Source organism: Notothenia rossii, assembly GCF_949606895.1.
Source record: "Notothenia rossii genome assembly, chromosome: 6".
NCBI classification, from domain to species: domain Eukaryota; kingdom Metazoa; phylum Chordata; class Actinopteri; order Perciformes; family Nototheniidae; genus Notothenia; species Notothenia rossii.
In genome coordinates, this window is record NC_136909.1 from 70609560 (window position 1) to 70629150 (window position 19591).

The 19591-nt window shown below is 37.6% G+C and overlaps 1 protein-coding gene across 21 annotated transcripts in view; it reads right to left on the bottom strand.

The window, feature by feature from the left end:
* LOC307043663 (neurexin-1a-like) overlaps positions 1 to 14238 on the bottom strand; it is a 248197-nt gene extending 233959 nt beyond the window's left edge. For 8 of the 21 annotated variants that reach the window (XM_079688280.1, XM_079688292.1, XM_079688293.1 and 5 more), the window contains exons 1-2: positions 14079 to 14237; positions 11226 to 12575 (exon numbers count right to left, since the gene is read on the bottom strand). In XM_079688280.1, the coding sequence (XP_079544406.1) occupies positions 11226 to 11940 (715 nt within the window). In that variant the 5' untranslated portion in view covers positions 11941 to 12575; positions 14079 to 14237. The other 13 variants (XM_079688285.1, XM_079688296.1, XM_079688295.1 and 10 more) reach the window with 4 other exon arrangements.
* Positions 14239 to 19591: the final 5353 nt, after the last annotated feature.

Here is a 19591-nt window from a genome sequence, read left to right on the forward strand (position 1 = left end):
CCCACACCTGCTGATTTCGGCATGGAATCATTCTTATTGTTAATTCACAATATATATAGCGCTCTGATAGTGCTAGATTTTTATGGCATTTTTAAGTGCTCGGATTTTGATATAAAGCTTTATGCGCCCTTTGATTAGTCATGATGCTCTCATAGTCTAGCAAATATTGAGATTGATTGAAGAAGGGGAGTTGTATTCAAATTCACCAAAATAGGCTATATATAATGTGTTTTGAGCAAAATAATTGGTTATTAAAACATGTTATTTTATGTTAAATCAGAAGCTCAGCCCCGCCATAAATCCAGAATGGAATAATCCTTTATTTCATAATCACATTTCCCCAACACAGCAGTGCTTTTACTCTGAGTTGGCAGTCAAATTAGGCTCCTTAGATAAAATTGTGACAGTCAACTATTCCGGGGCCAACTGTTCAAATTAAATAGATACAATTGGTGGAATTCCCTCATAATATTTTGTGCAAACAAAAAATGACTTCTCTAAATGTTCCACCCTTACAAAAACACACAACTCTATAAAACCTCAGATAAAATAAGTGCTCTTCTTCTCTTTTCCTTCTACTGCAGTGTTATCAGCATACATGCAATAACAAAGAAGAACAGAACGCACTGAATCCATTGCCAGCCCATTAGAGAGTTGTACATTTGAAAAATAGTAGCAGGAGGACTGTTCAAAAATCCTTTGTCGCAGAGGCACTTTAAGGGAAAATGTAAAAGCCTTGCACCAAAGGTCACAGCTACCAGAGGATCGATTTGTTGTTAAATTACAAATTCGACCAAATCAAGAGTAATGGTTATAAGTGTGGGCTCATCTCTTAGTACCACAGTCTAAACCTAATGCATCTATCTTACAGAGGAGCTTTAGTGGCATTACAGAGCTCACCATCTTCCTCATTATCCTTCTCAAGCAACAGTAAGAGGGCAGAGAGAGGAAAGTGACCGGCCACTCTCACACTCTGGACATGGATAGCTTCAACAGCTGATGCTATACTGCATAATTTCCACTCTCACCAGCAGTCAACGATTACACACCTATGCTTTCAGAACAATTCCCTTTTCATAGCCTTTTTGTGAGGTCATCACACAGACACTGAATTCCTCAAAATGAAAAAGTGTCCAATATCTCTGTCAGAGTTCCACATTTGATCAGAATGACAGGTTTTCATTTTGGCTACATGCGTCTGTTTTGGTTATAAGTGTGGTTTAAATATTGTACGCCTTCAAGTGAAGATCATCTATGTATTGCTAGTAGCTTTGAACTGTTCAATCTGACCTATCAATGAACCAAATGTATTTTCTATGTGTCTTCAATAAAAAAAATGATGAATAGCTCTACAAATCTACAGAACACTTCACTACAAAATAAGGCTGATAGATCCATAATATGCTTCCAAATATGAGAGATCATAATTTGGATGTCATCTTATTTTAGCATGCTGAAAGCAGGGGAAAGAGCTAGCCTTGCTCTGTCCGATTTCTAATCAAATTATCGTGGTAGTCCGATTTCGTAACCTTTCTACAGTGCTAGGCTAGCAGCTTCCTGATCATGGTATGGAACACCATTCATTTGTCTAATTAAATTAACTCAAACAGGGTTAGTGTTGGAGTAAATAATCTTGTTATGCAGCCAGATGGTGTGGACAATAAAGTCCAATCCAGATATTTTCAAAGGGAAAGCCCAAACAGAGAGGATTGTGGGAGCAGATGTGCTGAAGACCTCTCCATTCTTTTACATCTTGTGGGTCGGAGAGATTCAACAGGATAATCAGAGCAGCTTATACAGTATAATAACCTTAATCCTGGATTGACAACATCTAGGATATTATTGCAGATGTGTACTAAATCTTTTTGGAGAAGCAGCAGCTCTGCAGGCGAACCAAGACGTCTACTAGGGATCAATGTAAACCGCAAGTTTGTTAGTAAAGGCTAATTTGTAATGTATTGTAATATAAATGACAGACTGGTGTTGAAGCATGTGTGCTAATGTATTACCAATCACCTTTTCTACCTAAATATGCTCAGCAGTTGGGAACTGCAGTTTTGGCTCTCATCACTGTTGACGTGTGACAAATCCCTATCTGAAGTGCAGCTCTTCAGCTAAAGTAAGAAAAGAAAACTATTAATAAAGCTCCGTAAGTATTAATAAGCTCTTAGTACTGTAAACTGTGAGTTACAACCCTTTCAACATCAATTACAAAAGAGAGAAAAATTGTAGAAATAAAAAGCTTCCTGGTGAAAACGCAACCAATGACTACTAAATCTTATCAATTACTCTATATATAAAGAGGTAAAGATGTATATACGGTATATTACAAAAGGGAACACTACTCATGGAAAGAAAATGACACATAACTTCCACTACGCTGTAGTTATTACAGGTTCACTTTTGCTGTAACAGGCACAAATGGCTTCAAAGTCACATCAAATATTCCTAGAAAGTTCATCCTCATTAGCATGACAGCTATCAAATTATGGCAGTGCACTTTCGACTTGTTTTTTAGTTTTTAAGACGACTCTCATGAAGGATGACACCAAACCAGCAGCATCAAAGGCAACTTATGTTCAAAGTGAAAACATCATCTACAGCCTGAAATGTAAAGAGGCAAAACCTTGCCTCAATGCGGATTTTTTTTCATATCTGTGTAAGGGAGATCAAACCGTTCATATTGCATTGAAATCATGCAGCAATTATGTAAAGTGAGGTATGTTTCCACACCATACATAGGTATGAATAGAGATGTCTTTTTATGATAAACAAACAAAGCACAGAATCATTTGTTTAAAGGTAAAAATTCTGTTAGATGTCATGCATACTGTACATGACATAACTTCACGGCAGATAACAGGATGAATTATGCATCTCACGATACACACTAAACTCCATATGCCGGCTAACATGCCCCTATAAGAAACACACTGTGTAGCCCAGTTTGATAAGAGGCTAGTGTGAGTGTGTGTTTATTTATGCTGTCGGACGAATCCCTTTAAAGGAGGAGTTATGTGTCAAAGAATTTCACAAACACCCTTTGACAGTCGGGAGCACTTGTATTTAAACAAGGCAGAAATCCTATGGGAAAATCCCTCTAATCTTTTGATCCCAATATCTGTCTTTGGACTCAGAGACAGCAGTATACTATTAATCTGCTTTTGTCTGAGTGAAGCTGCAGGATGCTTCTAGACAGAGTGACACTTTCAGAGATAGTGAGAATACACAGTTTGTGCAACATACGATGACAGACATGCCTGAAAGGGGGCACTTATTTGTGTTAAGAGTTTTTCTTCCTTTACACTGTGTCTCAAAGCAGTTTAATGTATGGTGTATGTGGACATGATGAGAGCTATTGAATACTTAAATAGGATGTCAACAATTGCAATCACCTGGACATGGCCATATAAATGATCTAAAATGGATGGTTTTGCTTCTGACAGTCTGTTTGGTTCATTAAATGTACTGTTGTCATTTATATTACCTTGTCTCTTTGTGTATTTCGCTACACACCTAATATCCCTAATATTTAGTAGCACATTGACGGAATATAAAGAGTATGCACAAGATATATTTCCCAACAATGTACATTTTTAGACGCATTTTACAGTCTTTGACCACTTTATTTTAAAACTTTGGTTTTCCTGCACCAGATATAACCCTCCCCATTTCTTTACTCTATTGTTTCCTTTAGTGTATAGGTGGAAGTGTCCTTAGGGATATAACTTGGCACAGAATGTCGAGTACTGACTTAAGGCATTCAGCCAGAGCTTCAACCAAACATAAATCTCCCTTTGAATCAATGTGCCACTTCATTCAGAAATGAATACACATTGTGCTATACAGTCCAACATCTTCCTAGCTAAAGATGTCCTGCACTAGTCAGGATAGCCAAATTATTGACCATAATGAAAGAGATCCTCTGACGATGACAGACATGCCTGAAAGGGGGCACTTATTTGTATTAAGAGTTTTTCTTCCTTTACACTGTGTCTCAAAGCAGTTTAATGTATGGTGTATGTGGACATGATGAGAGCTATTGAATACTTAAATAGGATGTCAACAATTGCAATCACCTGGACATGGCCATATAAATTATCTAAAATGGATGGTTTTGCTTCTGACAGTCTGTTTGATTCATTAAATGTACTGTTGTCATTTATATTACCTTGTCTCTTTGTGTATTTCGCTACACACCTAATATCCCTAATATTTAGTAGCACATTGACGGAATATAAAGAGTATGCACAAGATATATTTCCCAACAATGTACATTTTTAGACGCATTTTACAGTCTTTGACCACTTTATTTTAAAACTTTGGTTTTCCTGCACCAGATATAACCCTCCCCATTTCTTTACTCTATTGTTTCCTTTAGTGTATAGGTGGAAGTGTCCTTAGGGATATAACTTGGCACAGAATGTCGAGTACTGACTTAAGGCATTCAGCCAGAGCCTCAACCAAACATAAATCTCCCTTTGAATCAATGTGCCACTTCATTCAGAAATGAATACACATTGTGCTATACAGTCCAACATCTTCCTAGCTAAAGATGTCCTGCACTAGTCAGGATAGCCAAATTATTGACCATAATGAAAGAGATCCTCTGACGATGACAGACATGCCTGAAAGGGGGGCACTTATTTGTATTAAGAGTTTTTCTTCCTTTACACTGTGTCTCAAAGCAGTTTAATGTATGGTGTATGTGGACATGATGAGAGCTATTGAATACTTAAATAGGATGTCAACAATTGCAATCACCTGGACATGGCCATATAAATGATCTAAAATGGATGGTTTTGCTTCTGACAGTCTGTTTGATTCATTAAATGTACTGTTGTCATTTATATTACCTTGTCTCTTTGTGTATTTCGCTACACACCTAATATCCCTAATATTTAGCAGCACATTGACGGAATATAAAGAGTATGCACAAGATATATTTCCCAACAATGTACATTTTTTGACGGATTTTACAGTCTTTGACCACTTTATTTTAAAACTTTGGTTTTCCTGCACCAGATATAACCCTCCCCATTTCTTTACTCTATTGTTTCCTTTCGTGTATAGGTTGAAGTGTCCTTAGGGATGTAACTTGGCACAGAATGTCTAGTACTGACTTAAGGCATTCAGCCAGAGCCTCAACCAAACATAAATCTCCCTTTGAATCAATGTGCCACTTCATTCAGAAATGAATACACATTGTGCTGTACAGTCCAACATCTTCCTAGCTAAAGATGTCCTGCACTAGTCAGGATAGCCAAATTATTGACCATAATGAAAGAGATCCTCTGACGATGACAGACATGCCTGAAAGGGGGCACTTATTTGTATTAAGAGTTTTTCTTCCTTTACACTGTGTCTCAAAGCAGTTTAATGTATGGTGTATGTGGACATGATGAGAGCTATTGAATACTTAAATAGGATGTCAACAATTGCAATCACCTGGACATGGCCATATAAATGATCTAAAATGGATGGTTTTGCTTCTGACAGTCTGTTTGATTCATTAAATGTACTGTTGTCATTTATATTACCTTGTCTCTTTGTGTATTTCGCTACACACCTAATATCCCTAATATTTAGTAGCACATTGACGGAATATAAAGAGTATGCACAAGATATATTTCCCAACAATGTACATTTTTAGACGCATTTTACAGTCTTTGACCACTTTATTTTAAAACTTTGGTTTTCCTGCACCAAATATAACCCTCCCCATTTCTTTACTCTATTGTTTCCTTTCGTGTATAGGTTGAAGTGTCCTTAGGGATGTAACTTGGCACAGAATGTCTAGTACTGACTTAAGGCATTCAGCCAGAGCCTCAACCAAACATAAATCTCCCTTTGAATCAATGTGCCACTCCATTCAGAAATGAATACACATTGTGCTGTACAGTCCAACATCTTCCTAGCTAAAGATGTCCTGCACTAGTCAGGATAGCCAAATGATTGACCATAATGAAAGAGATCCACTCTTTCATATTGAATAACACTAAAGGTTTATAGGTCTATCAGTATCACTGTATTCAAAATGTTAAGAGGCCCCAGCCATTTCGTTTATTTTGTAGGAACAATGCCTCAAATAACAGGTGTAAAGCGAACATATTACCCAAATCTGCAGCTCTCCTCAGTCCTATAGAGCCTTTCAGCATCATTCAGCTTATTATTTTTTTAAGTACCAGACATTTTGGTTTACTGTCATGGCTATTTTCAACTTCATTGACACAGTGCATTAAACAGTTTTTGACTGAACTCTAATAAACCCACCGCACACTACCCAAATGTCCCTTGAGTTGGTGGAGACCAAAATGGAGCTAACATAGCAGTAAATGACTCCAAAAGAACACAAATGTTGGACATTTGCCACCTACTTAGTGAGTGTAATGGCATGTAGGTAGCGAGTCATTGGTGTGACAGATGATGTAAAAATGCCATTAATATTCCAGGGAGTCACCGATTTCTTGGGATGTTGCTCAGTGACTAAAGGAGTTTACATAACCAAAATAGCTGCTTATTGTGATTCGAATGTGATATTAGGTGGGAATTCATTTCAATTACTGTCATCAGTTTAACTCCATCACCGTACATCAGCAGAGCTAGTGGCTTAAGACATCTGACTAAGTCCTTTTGACGTTAGTTGGGGACTTTCAACTAATCAGTATCTTTAAAAAGACCTTGAAGCTATACTCTCAGCTAAAATCACAAAATGAAAGTGCCCTGCAATCACAGATACGTTCTGTGTCCAGTCAATGGGAGTTGTCCTTTCAATTGCATAATGCACAAAATAAAAAATAAAATACTCCACGCTCTCAGTTTAGATCTGCCCTACTTCTTTACCATGGACTACATTTTATGCTTAGCTAATGTACGATGAAATAAACATCATTCCATTTTGTGAGGATAAAATATGGAGCTCTCCAATGTATCTATGTTATTTATCAAATGAGAAAAAAGGAAAGACAGATTCTGGGAACTTACTGGCCATGGAACAATGCATTTAAATAATTGTTTCAACCGATCAAAGGGATTTATATGTGCGTGTGTGGGTTTGTGTGAGGCCATGAAATGTGCAAGCTTGTGGTTGGACAGCGGAGGCTTGACAGGTCTGGTGGCAAATCCTGTAATCCTTTCATCTGATCAAAGTAAGACAACAGCTTTTAAATGATTTAATGGAAAGGTAAATTTCAACCTCCAATGTACTTTGGAGGTGAATCAAAGCACTGTGTACACGAGAGGACATATCTATATGACTCTAAATGTGATTCCCACTGTGGATAAGAACATTTATTGAGGCTAGAACACTAGCTTCAATCAATTTTTTTAATTTGTGGTGTGATAAAATTAGCAGTAGTTGTTTGTGCTTGCCTTCCCCATGCAGCTCAGGATGGTGCGAAAGCAAGCAGTAATACCACATTGCCTTAAGGTCGGAAACAAATCGGTTTACTTGCTAGAATGCTGAATTAGATGGAAAAGGTAGAATTGGCTGGATGCTTTAAACCAAAGTGACTTAAGGTACCATGAGTTCATACCGTTTCAGCATGGATGGCTCAGCTGGGAATTGAATCTATGTCTCGCAATGCAGAAATGAGCCATAAAGAGCAGTCTCTCTTCATTGCAGGTAGTATTACCAATCTTATTATGGCCTGGTGTCAAATATAGTAAAACTAAAATAATGGCTCAACATAAATGTAAAATATAGTATTTGTAAAGAGTTTAGCATGAACATCAGTCTTAATAGTGTTTTAGCCCAAACAATAATGTGTCATAAGAAATGTCATTGATGCTTAAAGCAGCTCTTTGTTGCTATTTGGAAAGATTTTAAAGCAATGGAAAACTGTGATGATTTTCATTTTACAGGCACACAAGCAGAGAAATATGATACACTAAGATCAAATGTTCATATTTTAGATGAACAAACCGTTTTCAAACAGCATGAATAAATAATGATCAATATTTTAACAGAGAATCAAATTACTTCATGCATGCGAGTGGGGCTGCTTGTTGTGACAAACCCACAAATAATGATCAGCAAACTTTGCCTTTTACCACCATTTGGCCATTGTTTTGGTTTAATGACGCGCAGCTTTAACATTTTAGTACTTTCTAACCACTTTCATCAACAGCAGGAGACACATGTTCTCTGCACCCTGATAAATCCTTAAACGATACCCACCAAGCATCAAACAGCCAAAAAAGAAGCTATCTGATGGAGAGAATAAATCTTTTAGCTGCTATTCAGTCAGATTTCCCCTCAGGAGATGGTGGAGACCAAGACAGAGTAACAAAAAGAATACATATTGTAATGAAATTCAGTGGGGAACACAATTCTAAATGAAGGTGAATGCTTCTACTGGGTGTGTTATTAGAGCAACTGTTTGTTAACACACTGGCTGCACCAAAGTGACCAGCACCACAAGACTTGTCACAACGATGAGCTATGAAAAACAATATTAGAAGATGACGTAATGCGCTGCCTCTCATGAAAAACCTCTAAACTGTGGGTCTAATTTCATCGTGCAGTGCAGGGGTGTGACTGAGAGGGTTTTCAGTCCTGCTTTCTGCTTTTGGTCCGTCTGGGGTGACGGCAGCAGACGTGTCCGCTGACATATTGCCTGTTAGTCTTTGAGTATTCTGTTGTGTAATCTTGTGGATCTAATTACTTCAGTTTTGTAACCTGTAGTTTATCTTCCTTGCTTCGGCGTGGTAATTGAGGCAGGGTATATTTAATGAGCTAGCAGATGTACAACTACCGTTAAATACTTTTTGACTGAGTTAAAGATTCTGCTCTTTTTTCCCTCACACTTTTTTTTACGATCGTGATAAATTAATTCATTCAGTGAATTTACAAATACCGGGAAGGTGACTCCTTTATCACAGTCACTGCGGCAACTACAACTAGTAAGACTGTGTATAATTCAGGTTTTCACATTACATTTTTTTGTATCGTTACAGTTGTTGTTAATGAATATTTATGTTTCTTTGAGATTTATTTATCAGAGTTGTTTCAGAGTCCATACTATCAAACGTTTAAGACTTCATTAGATCATCTCTTCTAAAAGTGTGCATATAGGCATGCTACATGGAAAGTGATTAGAATATATCTTTGAGGGTTTTTATCTTTAGAACTACAGTAAATCTGTTCCCTATTGTCATGGTATATTCATTACATTGACCTCTTTACACAATGAATGATCATCCCACATGCGGCACAAAGACAATATATTTTACAAATTGTATCTTAACACTGCAATAACATAACCAATTAGTTATTTCACAGTCATAAAGGTATTAACATTAGAATTTCTTGATTTAAATTAAGAGCCACCAATAAACATAACCAAGAGTACCTTATATTAAAATATTAGAAATAACAGAAGTCCTGTTTTTTTCTCTTTTTTTTGTTGTGTCCTTCAAAAACTGACGGTTAGGATCCTAAAATAGTCATACTTCTTTTTCCCACTTTAGTGCAAAGGAAAAATATAAAGTGGGCTTATGTACCTTATAATAAACTCGTACATTTAGGGGCAAGACATTTGTCAAAGTGCAATCAACAAATGCCAAATGCTTACTGACAGTGAAACAAAGAGATAAGGGAGTTTTTTGTATCCAATTACTGTCCCCTTTAACACAAACAGCTTTCAAATCTGCTGACTTGTTTTTCCCGGTGATATACAAATGGAACAAGGCATTCAAGTGCAATAAATAGTGGCAATATAATAATAGACTGATAATTATAGACTGTGCTCAAAAAGAGGAAGAAATACTATTGTTTCCTGCCACAGTTCAGCTCTCATCTGCATTTATTAAGGTTGCTTTGATTCAGTGCGGCCTCTGTTAAATAAACAAATACTTAATGCTGCCCAACACTGAAAGCCCCTTAGTGAACTACAGCAACAATTATTCATTCTGTCAGTACATGAGGTTGGTCAAAGCACTACGCTGCATCTCGTTGTTGTAACAAACATGAATGCAGCAGAGAATGAAACATAGCCTACACACTGTTGAGAGGACATTCTAATTAGTGGTGCTTCATATTTGCCTCAATGACTAATGACAATCAGATGGGAATATCTTTTGCTGCAGTAGTAAGTTATCCAACGCAGGCCTAATGAGCCTATTGTTAATAAAATATGTATGTGCTTGAATAAAGATACATGGGGATATGAAATGAAATGTATATCATGGCCTATTTACGTGACATTAGTCCATAATGATAAAATGAGTCGATCAGTATCTGAACAAACTTAAATAAGAGATACATAAATAAACACACACACAAACACACACACACACACACACACACACACACACACACACACACACACACACACACACACACACACACACACACACACACACACACACACACACACACACACACACACCCCTCCCCCATCGACACGCAGCCTGACCAACAAGCCTGCAGAAACATTTTAATTTAAGACATCCTGAGATCACAATATTTATGGCAACAACAGTGAATATTTTCACTACCTCAAAGAACCCCATGTTCTCATTTTGAATTGATTAGTTTGGTCTTTAGGCCTGTTATTCTCCCACATTAAACAGCTGTTTTTTTGTTATCTGTTAGATTTATTTAACAAATTAGGGTGAGAGTTTTGAGCGAAGTTGTGGCTTAGTCATGCCACAGTTTATTTAATGATTTCATAATGTGGGGAGATTTAAATCAATCTATAATATACAATCCTGGTATCAAATAGTAAATTACACTAAACACAACTCAGTTAATATGTTAATTGTGTTGTCATCTCAACATATCTATGGGGCGTTTATTTTTGATGTATATTTAGGTTAGTGACATCATTCATGTTTACTCTTAGATGATTACTCCTTCTCATGCATTTGAGGTAAGCCATTGGAGATGTTTCATAGGTCAACCAATCCCAATGGACCTGTTTGATAAGAACGGAAAACACCTTTGGGGCTGGAGAACACCTGCATGTTTTGCTAATGAGGCCTTGCAGGAAATTCACTCAATACAAACAACAGAATTGCAGATCGATGACACATCGTAAGACTAAAACAAATATATGGCTTTTGCCAATTTGATGAGAGGAAAGGATTACTTTAAGAGTGATTTACATGACAAAAGGGTACTTGAATTTGATGTTGAATCAGTTCACATTGTGGCAGAATGAAAGAGCTAAGGAGGACATGTTGTTCCGACTGTATGTCTGAACTGAATTCAGATCTCTTACCTTCACTGCAGTCCTTTCCTTGGAACCCCGTCCGTGAGCAGTCACATGTTGGTTCGTTGTTAATTAGACTGCAGATTCCTCCATTTAAGCAAATGTTGGCCAGTCCACAGAGGTCCTTCAAGACCCCGTCACTGTTAATCATGACAGACTCCGTGTTGTTGACCTTTATGTCTGTTATCCAACCAGTGAAAGGTAGCTGATCCTTGACTGTAGATGATGTGATTCGTAACGCCTCGGATCGTAATTCCGGTGGTATTCCACCAACAAACAAATGGCTGAAAACAGTCATATCCCGTCTTTTGGACTTCACCTCGACCCATTTTGTCTCATTGTCTACCTTTAGGGTCGTGTTCTTAAAGTTTCTCCTTATTGTGACTGCGTGCCATTGGCTGTCATTGACCGCCGTGTCAGATACGACGGTTGCAGGCTCGGCACAGAAGATTGAAAAACGAAGGCTGAGTTTACCGTTCAGTATGAGAAGTTCTAAAAAGTCACAGAACCCCTCATCATCGAAGTACACAAGCAGCCCATGGGAACTCTTTGTCTTCATATTGAAGCTCATTTCGCTTTCGCAACATGCATTCCATACTGGAAATCTGGCCCACTGGCCTTCAGCATCTGTAAATTCTAGAGAAGTGCCTATTTCTGCAAAGCACAAAATGAGCAGCCCAGCCCATATGATATGGGCACTATGTGGCTTTTGTAAAACCATCATGTGATCGCAAAATATGTGCAGATAGACAGGAACTTATTAGGCTGAGTTTATTTATGAGAACCTTTGGTCCAGCAATAAATATATTCAGTTGACTTTGAGAGAGTAGGCTGGCATACAAGTGACTCTCTACATTGGTAAACAAGTGTAAACTGATGCATTGTAAGAACAAATATTAAATGCTATGTAATGCTTGCATAGCAATATGCTTTGCCAATAGTTATATCCTGGAGCAAATACCATTACCTCACACTGTCCAGGCCACTGGCCAAAAATCTCACAGTTCGCGCCAAATTAGTTTGAACTGTTTAAAGGTCCTCTCTGCCATGGCTATTTAGAGCAAAGTGACAGAGATTCAAATATCCATCGGGCACACTCAATCTAATTTATGTAATTATGGAACGGTCCCTTCTGGTGCCAGTTAGTGTGTGCACAGTTTCACTTGAGTTGAAATAGCAGCTTAAATCTTCATGTTTATGCCAACATTCTTTGGCGGGTAACAGGAAGCCTTGCTCGGGGCTTCTCACCCTGAATCCTCCGTAACATTGAGAAAAAATGCCATATGGAGACACGTTGGCTGATAAGCTCGGCAAAATAAGCAGTATGTCTGTCAAGGCAGTCCTCTCTCCCAAAGCTCTCTGCAAGAGAAAAGCAAATGTAATACATTATCAGCTTTTTTCCACCACATCCAAATCAAGTAGGCCTACAGCTAATCAAGCCCTTATGTCCAAAGAGGCCCTTTGTTGCAACAAACATGAGTCATATCAATAGATGAATATCGCCAGGGCTTAGGAAGCATACAGCAGCTCTGGACTTTCCGTATCACTCGATCCACACATGACTTCATAGTGTGCGGAAATGTGTCTTAAAATGCAGCTCTTCGAAGAAAAAACAACAGTGCGCATATTCATGTAGTGTAAGAAAGAAAAAAAACATCAGCGAATTATACATCATTGATTGCATGTCTAAAAACAATTCCTGAGAGTCCCGGTTTAAGTAGCCCAAAAGGGAAATTGCCGATTTTCAACTCTCATTGTTTCTCCTACGGATTAACACTTTTGCTTACACTCGATACAACTTCTGCGGCCGTAAATAGCCCTTATGAGCAGCATTCCGATATAGAATATTCACTGGCCTCTCTTCACTTGAAGACCTAACAGAAAAAGTGCGTCATTTGATTCACAATGGTCGGTTTGTGTAAAAATGAACCGGTCGGGTTGCCACTGGATCTCATTCAGACCCCTAAAATGTGCTCTCCATTACATTTGGCTCGTTACTATTTTTCGGACACCGAGAGGAATTCAGATTTTCCTTCCAAACACTAAACGCGTTAAATATTCAGATGGAAAAAAAAAACACAGGAGCTTTATTCTCAATCTACGCAATTAGTTTGCATTTCAAGGAAGACAAATGCACATCGGGTTTTGTTGGGCACTGCACTTTAAACAGCCTGAAACATGTTCTCCAAAAACAGCAAATGTGATGGAGGTATTAAAATGGTCATCATGCATAATCCTCACCGGAATGCAGCGTTTCAAAGCTATATTTTGCCTAAACGGGATATCATGTCATCAATAATATGCCCCATACTTTAACATCTTACCCTGGATGACAGCTGTAAAGGGCGCACTATTTAGAGTGTTATTCTATGCTCACATCTGCAGCGTTTTTGCAGTCGCTCTCAACTATACATTTCCTTGCAAGAAGAAGACGAGGCATTATTTGTTTTTTACCTTTGCGCGTACACCTCTACTTCTACGGGACCCTGAATAGTTGGCACAAGAGCCGGGAAAAAAATCGATTGCATGCAAATACCACGGGATAAAATCCTGTAAACCGCGACAGTCCATATATTTTACGGTCTGTTTAAGAGCCTGTACCTCAAATCCACTCTGGCGAAACCTTCACATCAAGATCTGCTTTCAAGTGAATCACAGCATCAGCGAGGAAGAGAGAGAGAGAGAGAGAGAGAGAGAGAGAGAGAGAGAGAGAGAGAGAGAGAGAGAGAGAGAGGAGAGAGAGAGAGAGAGAGAGAGAGAGAGAGAGAGAGAGAGAGAGAGAGAGAGAGAGAGAGAGAGAGACGGGTCCAATTTCTCTCCAACTCCACAAAAAAACAAAACCTTAGTCATACAACAAATTACCTTAAATATTCCGTTCTCCAATATTTGTTTCCCGAGTAAATAGACGAATCACAACTAAAGAGACAAATGAAACCCCCGGATGGAGTGGCTCGGGAGCGCGGGACGAAAATCCAGTGATCTTTGTGGAAGAGAAGGTGCAATCTGGTTTCCCTGTTGAGTTTATCCAGCGACTGTCAGGAGCCACAGACAGAGCGTATCACGTGTCTACTCTCAGTGATGTCTACCGGGGAGGGGCTGAATGCAGTGCCTTGGACAGCGCCTCTGCCTCCATACGCATCCATCCACGGACATTTATGGCAGAGGCAACTTTAGAGATAAGGCTTGTAAAACTGCTCTGATTGATTAATTGATCGCACTAGAGACACCAAACGCAGGGAAGCAGTCAGAGATGGTTTTGGTACACTTAGAGCACAGGGCTCTAGTCTTTACACACAACTACAATAGCTTATTTTTCTATGTGTATATTCCATATTCGCAGATATTATTGCAATAAATTAGACCCACGTGATAGAAAATGAAAACGACCAGAGTCTATTCAGGGGTTATTATGAGATCCAGCTAAATGATTAAATACACACAATGGGTGTAATGCCCTTTTCTCCAAGCTCTATTTTTCATGGCATCATTATAGTAAGTTGTTTAGTAATAACTTCTCCAGCAGCTCATACTGTTATTTAAACTGTATGATTTTATAGCACATACTGTAAAATCTACATCGGGGTTGTACCAATATGGAAATTGTATTATACGATGTAACAAACAAAAAAATAACAGTATCACAATATAAAGTATGAAACCACTATACGAGATATACATATCAATTATAAAATGTACTAATAAATGATTAATTAAACAAAATTATATGATTATCAATAATTAACATTCTGTAGGTGCCACTGTATGTAAGTTCAAATCACAACTGTCACTTATGTTGTTTGGTTTCAATACCTTAAATATGAAATACACACCTTGTGGCTTGTGATAACTTTGAACCTTACCGGTATAGTGCTACAACTCTTGTCTAAATACATACCACAGTCTGTGTTGAATCTGTGTTTCTAAATAATAAGAAATATATCAATATTAAAACAAGTTTGTGTATTTACCTTTCTTTTAGAGTTAATAGTTTTTTACTGAAATTAAATCTTATTAGTCATTACAATGAAAGCTGCTGTAATAATTCTCTAGCAATATGAGCACAATAGTTCTTTTAACAGATGTCATCAATCACTGAGTAAAACAAACTTGTCTGCTAGAGCATTTATAAATAGTCTGCTTCCTTCCCGTAACTACTAAGGTTGTAACAATTAACAGGCTAAAAGTGGAGGATGTGGGCTGATGACCGCTATATTGCTATGGCGATCGTCAGTGTGTAAAAGCGTGGCAAGGCATTGAGTAAAGTGAGCACTACAGTAGTTCAGTACATCAACAGGATGTCCTTGAACAGGGCACTTAAAAAGCCTGAAGAATGAAATGGCTGTTCAACGGCAGGAAACTCAAAAGGTACAAGAATCGTTCATGTAGTGTTCCGCTTGGACAGTACAGGAAAGGTCACTTACTTTGCATATTGAGACATATATCAAATAATGTCCGATGAATATAGGAGGAGAACTTAGCCGCGCTAAAGTGTTTCAATTGATGCTTGTTCAAGTGCTGGAGTCTTAATGTCTTAATGTTGCGATGTGTATTCGTACAGATTATGTAAAAATAGCTTGTAGCATAGGAAAAAGCCTTTCTATTGCATTCTGGATTGTATTCCAGTCAGAACCTTGCAGTTAAACATCCACATTTATAAAAGGCTGATACAACAATTTGCAAACAGTAAAAACTACAATTTAAAAGAGGCCTGTTTCTTGTATTGACAACTATGATAAGATAAAGTTAATTTGGTTGCGCACAGTTTATAAATCCTATTGACACCAATTGATAGGCACATTGCACAGGTATCAAAGTATTTTTCATAAACAACTAAGCATGCAGGATGCATTGTCTGCATCTGGATCTGTCCATCCAGACAAGGCAGCCCTGCATCAGAATGTGTCTCGTGACTCATGTCCGGTGCAATTTTAGTCCAATCAGTCTTTCAACTCAGTGGTGTGTTTCATGTGACCAGTGTCCTCACACATACAAAAAACACAGGCATGGTGAGAAGATTGCATTGTTTGGTAACCTACATATTTAAATACATCAAAAGTGTATAGATACATTTTGAATTTAGACAGACTTTATACATATATTAATGGAGCTCACTGATGATATATGATACAATATACATGCATTACATGTATGAATTATCCTTTATCCTAATTATGCTATCATTATTCATCAAAATGTTATCTGGTCTAATAGCGAAAGGGATACATAAATGTATACATTTTGAATAAATGTAAAAACATGGTACAAATAGCAATCGACTGAGTAAACTTTTAACCAATATTTGTTTAGTTCTCTGTCTTAGCAAAAACCTAGTAACTATAACCACAACAAATAGGGTTTGCCTTTAGAAGAGTAGAACCCTGCATGATTCAGTGTTCAAACAAACTTGTTGTGGTTGTGGAATGACTTGTGTCACCATGATGATAGATTGAGGAAAAACAGAGAGAGAGTGCATTCAAGATTAATAGGTCTGCGCGTTCTGGGTTCATACCAGGATAAGACAAGGCCGCTTTTTGTCATACATTAGTAATCTCTCAGTTTCTGAAGTAACCCGATTCAAAAGTCCAAAAAGCATATGACATTAAAACCATCCATTAAGTTAATCATGTTAATGATTAGGTAGGACATTGTTCCTTTACACCAGAACACCTGCTAAGTGTTTTATTCCTTTTTTGGTTGAAGAAAATGTCCATATTAAATGTGACATTTGAACCCTGCTTCTTTTATATTAGGAAAACATCAAGCTCATGTTCCAGTCTTTTTGCAGATCAGGATAAACAACCTGGCCCAACATTTCTACTGAACGCACAAAGATGAAATGTATCTATATTGATATTTCCACCCAACTCAAGGTGACTAAAGTAAATCAAGTATATTTACTTTAAAATTAAAAGAGGGCTATTATTTAACAAAAGGGAAAGGACGAAAGGCAATTTCTTTAAAGTACATGTCAACAACAAGGCTATTCAAAGTTTCTGCAGCAAACATTAAGAGCAGTGCAAAAGAAGATTATTAAAAAACATTCCAATACAAGTTATTTTTTGTTGTTGTTATAGAGCCAAGATAATAGATAATGGAAAGCCAAAATAGGAATGAAATACAAGAAACAAAAGTACATGATTTGTGTGCAGATCCTTGAAGCTGATAGGGAAGATATGTAGTTAACCTTTATCTAAGATTTTAGGTTTCAGTTGCACTCTGTAAGTCCTACAGAATCAGATACAATAATAGTGTATTGTTTTTGTGTGCCATTATTTTGTCAACTATTTGACACACCCATTTCACCAAATGATTGGGGACAGCTTAGCCTTTCCTGCCTGTGTCTAAAATCCATCAGCATTTATGATATGGTCAAATTGTAGACTTTACTTACAGCAGCTTATCATTTCTAGTCCCAAACCATTAATTTTGCTAACTGAATGTTCTACTCTCTCTGGCAGATGTTATGAACTGCAGCTTGCTAGAAAACATATCTTGGATTAAATGATGTAAAAGTTAGTTTACATTTGTAGTCTTATCTCAAAATCATTAGTTCACATAAATTATTTCTTAGTTGTATGAAATAACTTGTTTAAGTTAAATATAATAAATAACATTATTTATCACTGCTTAATATCATGTGTTAATATAACAAATGTCTTTTAATAAAAATGAATTGTACCATTTTGATTTGGGGATTGTATTTATACATTGTTTCACCAATATGGTATGGAAGGGAAGACATGAAACAATACATTTAAATATCCCAATGTTTTTATTGACAAAAATAACCTCGTCAATCAGAAGACACGTAAAGACAGGAATTAGAACCCACAACATTTAACAATAAGAATGTGAAAAATCACACACCTGACAGTGAAAGGTCAGCGAACAGTGCTGATCATTATGATGTCACTAGCAGTGGGAAGGCAGTAACAAGTGTCTGTGCATTTCTTTACATTGTAAGCTGGTTTTTCAATGTTTGCAACCTTGGCTTTAGTTCATCTTGGCCCAACGTGAGAAGAACCTTTTGGATGAACTGGAATGTGAGCATCATAATCTTGGGTTAGTTGAGATGCAGTGCGTATGTAAGACCAAACAGAATGCACATTGCTTTTGGCAGGTCTTGAATGTTGTCGATCACAACTTGTCCCTCAAGGATGATCTTCAGCTAGGCTGGACTAAGATGCAGGGAAGATGAGGGACCAGCACCTTCATGCTCAACCAGGAGGATCCCAATGTCAACGTCGCGGAACGAGTCTTCATCATGTCCTGAAACGACAGCAACATAAGAGCACAATCAGGACATGTTTCATTAAATAACCATGAATAATGCAATATAGTCATAAGAGAGTCAGACACATGAGGGAAGGTGTGAGTTGGTTCTGCTGGAATACAGCACAAACAAATCACTGAAAGAGGTTGGAAAGAGCTGTTGCTATTAGTGCTGACCGAGAAATCATATTTCCGTTGTCATTGCAATATGAACATGTGTGATAAAAAAAATAGCAAAATAGCAATAAACCCCCCCCTGGTCGGGTAGCGGTACCTGCAGGCAGTGACCCTCAGCAGCAGAGGAAGGAGGACAGAATAAATGATACTGACAGATGTCTGTGTTCTTCATTCTTTCAAAACTTAAAACTCAATATAATTCTGTCAGGAATATTCAGATTCTTTATTGACATTTTAGATTTTTTTTCCAACGAGACATTAATGTATATAATGACTGATCCTCGTGTAACCGTTATACTGTTGCTGCTCTAGAATCACTACAGGTACAGCTGCTAGAGGAGGGGCTGCTTTGTCTCAGCCAGCAGCACACTTTATCTGCCACATTTAAAAAATAAGTGGCAAACTAACCTACACAGTTAAGACTATATAAGCGGCTTTTGTTTTGTCTTGTTTGTAACAATTTCACCAATATTTATCGGCCAGAACTAATTGTATAGTGATAAGAGGAACAATCTTAATCTGTAATTGTATAAAACTACGCTCACAGGGTTTACCAGGGACAGGAACTTACGAATAATGGTGCTTTTAAATACTCTGTGAGAAGGTAAGAGGTTACTTACAAAGCCTGCTTTGTAGAAGTCTGTTCGGTTGTCGCCAAGGATAATTGGAAGCCCTCTGAGTACCAGAGTCTGGATATCAGTTGGCTCTGTAGTCTGTTTGGGAGTAAAATGACAACAAGTTACACAGCTAGAATGACAAGAAATTGTTGGTATATTTGACTCTTTACCACAGCTGTAGGACAGGAAAATAACCAGTTTTTTTTCCAGCTGAATCTTTGTCCTTGTCATTAGTTTATTTTTGTATGATGTATTTGTGACATTGTCAAACACAGAAAGCATACATACATGTACAATAAAGGTGAAAGA